Source organism: Triticum aestivum, chromosome 2D, assembly GCF_018294505.1.
Source record: "Triticum aestivum cultivar Chinese Spring chromosome 2D, IWGSC CS RefSeq v2.1, whole genome shotgun sequence".
NCBI lineage: Eukaryota > Viridiplantae > Streptophyta > Magnoliopsida > Poales > Poaceae > Triticum > Triticum aestivum.
Window position 1 is genome coordinate 30,723,953 of NC_057799.1, and position 5,401 is coordinate 30,729,353.

The 5,401-nt window shown below is 42.1% G+C and overlaps 1 protein-coding gene across 1 annotated transcript; it reads left to right on the plus strand.

Moving 5' to 3' along the window:
* Positions 1–539: 539 nt before the first annotated feature.
* LOC123051296 (chromatin-remodeling complex subunit ies6) lies at positions 540–4,230 on the plus strand. The gene is made up of 3 exons (XM_044474142.1): positions 540–937; positions 1,616–1,683; positions 3,929–4,230. Exons 1-3 carry the CDS (start codon positions 763–765, stop codon positions 4,058–4,060), a joined length of 375 nt encoding a protein of 124 aa, XP_044330077.1. The 5' UTR covers positions 540–762; the 3' UTR covers positions 4,061–4,230.
* The last annotated feature ends 1,171 nt before the right edge of the window (positions 4,231–5,401 follow it).

A 5,401-nucleotide genomic window follows, 5' to 3' on the forward strand; every position in this document is an offset into this window, starting at 1 on the left:
GTGCAAACCAGCTTCCAATTGACCAGACATCCTCCCCCTTTGCTTCAGCATGCCCACATTAGAAAAAATCCCGACAGACCTTGTTGATGCAAGAGAGAAACCACAACGGAAGATCGAGAACGAGCACAGGGAAGATCGCCGTAGCGATGAGAGTCAAGTTAATCAGAACCAACCTCCCAGTACGTCAGAGCATTGAGGCTTTCCACATCGGCAGATGGCTGGCACCACGATCCACATACGGCTGCAGGTGAATCTTGGACAGACGTGTCACAGAGAGAAGCAACCCCAAGTACGTGGCAAGAAAGTTGAGCACATGGCATCGAAGTGATTGCAACACGCACGCAGCGGTGACCTCATCACATCTGATGAGGGAGGCAGAACCCGCAGCGGTGACTCAAAGCGGTGTAATGAACCTTTGCCGCGCCATCACCGCTGCTCCGACGCACGGCAGCCATGCCACGTGGCACCCGTGGAGGAAGAAGGATCCCAGCCGTCGGATGAGGCATGAACGCTGGATCCACCAGACAGCTGGGGAAAACCATTACTCGCGTGACGTGTACCACGCGGCCACTCTCTCAACCCCTCCCCCGACCGCCGCCGCCACCGCCTCGTGACTTCCCGAACCGTCTCGCCGCCTACCCCCGCCGGCCACCGGTGGCCGAAGCAGGCGCTGGCCGGTAGGCCGGACCGCCTCCAACCCTAAGCGCGCACCAGCGGAATCGCCGCGACTCCGAGTCCCTCGAAGCGGGAGGGAGGGGGACCATGGAGTCGGAGGTAGTGAGGGCGGAGATGCTGCTGGCGCCGACGATGGCGTTCAAGAAGGTGCAGACGGCCGACAAGTACCCCAAGGGCCAGTCCCGCGGCCGCCAGTGGAAGCACCTCCGCCACCTCCTCCAGGCCGCCGACGCCACCTCGCTGCCCCCGGACCGCCCCAACTGTGAGCGCCTCTCGATCCCCTTCCTGCTGCTAGTTGCCCAATTATTGGAGATTTCGTCTGCAAATCAAGTGCTTTGTACTAGATTTTAGGCCTTCCTGTGCTTGTTGAGGTGTTTTAAGACTGTTTGATGATCCAGTTTAGGACTAGAAACTTGTGGTGACTAGAGATTGAAAATTGGAACTGCATGATGGATTTTTTTTAAGTGCCCACCGATGCTGGGAGCTTGCACATTGTGCTGTATTTTGGTGCTAACAAATAGCAGCAATTGAATTGGTTCTTCTTATGTTACAGAATACAAACTCACAATTCACTTTAGAGCCTTATAGATGCAGATACTTCCTCCTGAAACATCATTGTTTTCTCAATTTATAGGGAGTGTTTTTTGTAGAATAAAATTTGGTTCTGCACTCGTGCTTGATAGAATAGGTCAATAGATTGTTGGCTTTGTGTCTCATATTCATAACTTCTGAAGTGTTAGCTTCCACTGCTAAGGCGATTAGACAGCTCTTACATGAACTTGTGTCTCTCAGTTACGAGTATAAAGCTGGATAACACTCTAGATTTTCGTTTTTGACATTAGCGAAACAAGTTATTTGTGTGTTCAGGTAGTCTACACCTGTAGTATTTAGAGCAAATTGTTGTGGCGAATATAATGTTCACAGTATGTTCTTTATGCAGATTTAAATATTCAGTCACCCCCATCCGTTTATCCACCAAAGAGATATTGTGACGTTACAGGTTTTGAGGTAAGTCACCCCTATAGACTCCCAACTGTTGATTTACATATCCTGAAATGCTTCTAAATGATAAGGTTTGGAATTTGAATATATTTAGGTCTGAAGTAGATCATAATGCTGTGTCCTGTGTTTACCACAATTTTGTTTATCATGCTAAGCTGCATGTTTATATGCAGTGTTAATTGGTTGCAAACTCTCCCGGTGAGATGAAATTTTGCGCTGTGCTTAACAAGGCCTATAAATTTGAAGGAATAAGTTGATACTTTGAGTTTAGTTATTCTCCCAGTAGCTGGCTCATAGGAAAACTCAGTAAGTAGCTTATGAGCAGCTAGATCTAAGACATAGCAGTACCGGTAGAGATCAACAAAAAATAGTTCCATGTTAGAGATCGTGGCCATAATGTTATCTTTTATGTCTTATAATTACTCTCCAACATTTTGTTTGGAGTTCTTCACTGTCCTCACTTATCTGCTTTGTATGAACCAACACAAGCCTTTTTTAAAAGCAACTCGGATGTATTATTGACAAGATAGGTTTGTGTGTGCAACCTATTATTTGACGCTGTATGATCAGGTTTTGTGTAGGTTGAAATCAAATAAACTCTGGCCAGTTAAATTTGTGATTATCTGAAAGTTGATTGTGTTTGGTAACTTCTAACTAGTAACTACTACAAAAAAGTACCGCTAAATAATGTGAGAATTGTATGGATGACCCACTGAAAGCTCTAATTCAGCATTGTTCTAATTGCTTTACTCCATTTCCCCCCTTTTTTTTGCAAGAGTTCACTCCATTTTTCAGAATTATTGACTGTATACTTTTTGCAATGTTCCTCAGATTTGGTTTTATGCTGTCTAATTAAATTTTGCATATGGATATTCATCTGTGTGGATGTTAATGTAATTCGAGGCTAATACAATATTGTTGCAATCTTTTAAGGAGACAAAAAAACAGGGTCGTAGTTATTTTGATCTTTGAATTGTACTGTTAATATGAGTGCTTTTTGATTCAACTTGTTGGCATAGCAGAAACCCAGCAGGACTGTGTTGGAACAGAATCCAGATTGAGCTGCTAAAATTGTGACTTATTTTGGAAAAAATGTTGTGAACAGATTTCACTATCAACCTAAATTTAGATGTTTTTGGTAGCTTTCATACTGCCACTTATGTAGGGGTGTTCAATTGCTGTTTACACAGGTTGACCAACCTGTGGACCAACAAACTTACTAGCACTCATGTATCACAGTTTTGGAAAATTACAAAATTAGCAATGTGTTGATGATTTAGCACAGTTTGTAAAAGTCCGGTGTGGACACCCCTAAACATATGTAATTAAAGTCTGCTGTTCTAACAGATCCCTATATGAATGAAGTAGGAGTCTTCATGAATGAAATACACTAGTATAGTTGGTAAATATTTTTATAATACAGTATTAATAACATAGTCCCCATAAAACATGAACTTAAGTGTATACGCATATTATAGAACTTAAGAGTTGAAAACTTGATTAGTGTTTTGGGTTAGTTTACTAATGTTTTAGAACAGGCAGGTGAACTAAAATCAATACTTCTCAGTTGTAATGTTCTTTTCACAGTTCGTATCTCTCTCGCGGCCTCTGCGAACAACATGTTTAGTTAATTTCAACTTGGTACTGCCATGTATAGTATTACCAAGGGTCATAAACTTCACTGCACGTCTGCAGCTGTTAGTAATGCATGAACAATTTGAACATCACCCTACTGACATCTGTACTAATAGTTCACATTTTCACCCACATACGCATCGCCGTAATAAATGAATCAACCCTAATGATATGACAATCGTATTGGTCGAACTCAAGGCTTGGAGGCAGGGCAACTGACCCAAATGAAGCAGCACCCAACACTGGCCATCTGTCCTAAGCCTGGATTTTGCTGACTGCTGAGGACTGTAGTCCAGATGATGCAGTGTGTTGGCGAGAGATAGAAGAAAATTACATAGAACACCAAAGAAGAAACTAATAACACAAACATCTGTGTTGCCGCCAAGAACCTACTTGTATCTCATCAACCAGTCCAAGTATGTTCCATGTTGTGCTGTATCGTGCATGACCTGTTTGTTGCTGCATACATGCCGTCATTGGTTACATAGTTTCAGTAGCACTAGCTGATGCATATATATCTGATACAGAGCATTTTTGGTTGCCCATTAGGTGCCGTCCCTTGTTACAGCTGTTAGGGAGTACTTTTTACAAGTCTGACCCTTTTACCTTCATGCAGGCACCATACGTGGATCCGAGGACGAAGCTGCGCTACGCTGACCCAGAGGTGTTCAGGCAGATCAGAATGCTTCCTGAAGAATACGTCCAGAGGTACCTGGCCGTGAGGAACGCAGCGGTTGTACTGCGATAACAAGATCCCCGCCTTACCGTGCCTGTTCTTACTAGCGAATGTCCCGCTCTTTGATCTGAATAGACATCATCCTTTTCCTCCTGATCGCGTTGCTAGCTCACATGGGTATTCTGAATGTAGAAGAACTAGGCTACTGAACCCTTGTGCAATTGAGAGAGATATTTTGCTTCTGTGTACTGTCATCGACGTGCCTTTTGTGCCACTCTGCCCTGTTATCCCTGTTGCTGGTGTGTTGAGAGTTGATGGTTAAATATGTCGTTAGTCCGGGAATCGGCTGTCGTTCTGAATGACCGTAGATACTGGCACTTGGGCAAGTCGCAACAAGTACAAATTTATTGGGGGAAAAGGCATCCGCGTAGTTTCTTTTAAAAAGTTTTCCGAATAGGCGTCTGCATAGTTGCAACAAGTGCAAATTTATTGCTTTCAAGGAGCGGCCATACCTGAATTCGGACCGAAGGAAGGAATTACCATAATCCGCATTCGTATTCAAATGGTCTCAGAATAAATCATTTACAGTCATACTAGCATTTTCAGGAGTTGGTCGTGCACATTTTCTTACTTTTATAATCCATCGACGTGTAACATCGCCCTGACAATTTTTACACTAAAGTTGCCATAAAAAAACCCCAAAAAAGATGAAAGTTGCTATCCAAACAGAAAGTTGCCATGCTTCACAACTAAAATTCCCATCCTCGGGTAACCAAACTTGCATAAAAAAAAATATCAGTGCGAAATTGCTTCGTGCCACACCTCTTTTTACCGGTTCCGGTATGTACCGGTACAACATCCACCACACAGTGCCTTTTAAGATCTATGCAGTTGCGGTCCTACTCTATAAGTATATCTCTGTATTGTCCAACTTCTATTTTCGTATCTCAGCACTTAAGTCAAATAGTGATCCCATCCGCACATGTATGACACATATTCTCTCTCCTCCCAACAATGGCACGGACATAATCGCTCGCATCTCTCCCTCACTAAATTCATGTCCTTTTATTTCTCTTTTGATACTTTCAATCATTCATATCTTTTAAGCTACAAAATTATTTTTAAAACTTTTGTTATATTTGAATTCCTAGCGACGAGACCTTTCGAACAAGACCAATCTTCAATGCATTTAAACTAGTTTCAATTTTACCATTTCAATCAAATTTATGTTGACTGAACTATGTTAAAAATCTATGTTTTTAAATAAGTGAAATGATTTTTGAATTGAGTGAAATCTAGTTTTGAAACAAGTGAAATTGTTGTTTAAATGATAGTTCTTTTGAAATAAATGAAATAACCTTTCTAAAATAAGTGAAATTAATTTTTTGAAATGAGTGAAATCTTTCTTTTCAT

Excerpts from the sequence above, each read along its gene's own strand:
- LOC123051296 (XM_044474142.1), top strand. The coding sequence starts at position 763 with ATGGAGTCGGAGGTAGTGAGGGCGGAGATGCTGCTGGCGCCGACGATG. Across the intron at positions 938-1,615 it reads GCCCCCGGACCGCCCCAACT|ATTTAAATATTCAGTCACCC; the intron begins GTGAGCGCCTCT and ends TTCTTTATGCAG. Across the intron at positions 1,684-3,928 it reads GTGACGTTACAGGTTTTGAG|GCACCATACGTGGATCCGAG; the intron begins GTAAGTCACCCC and ends ACCTTCATGCAG.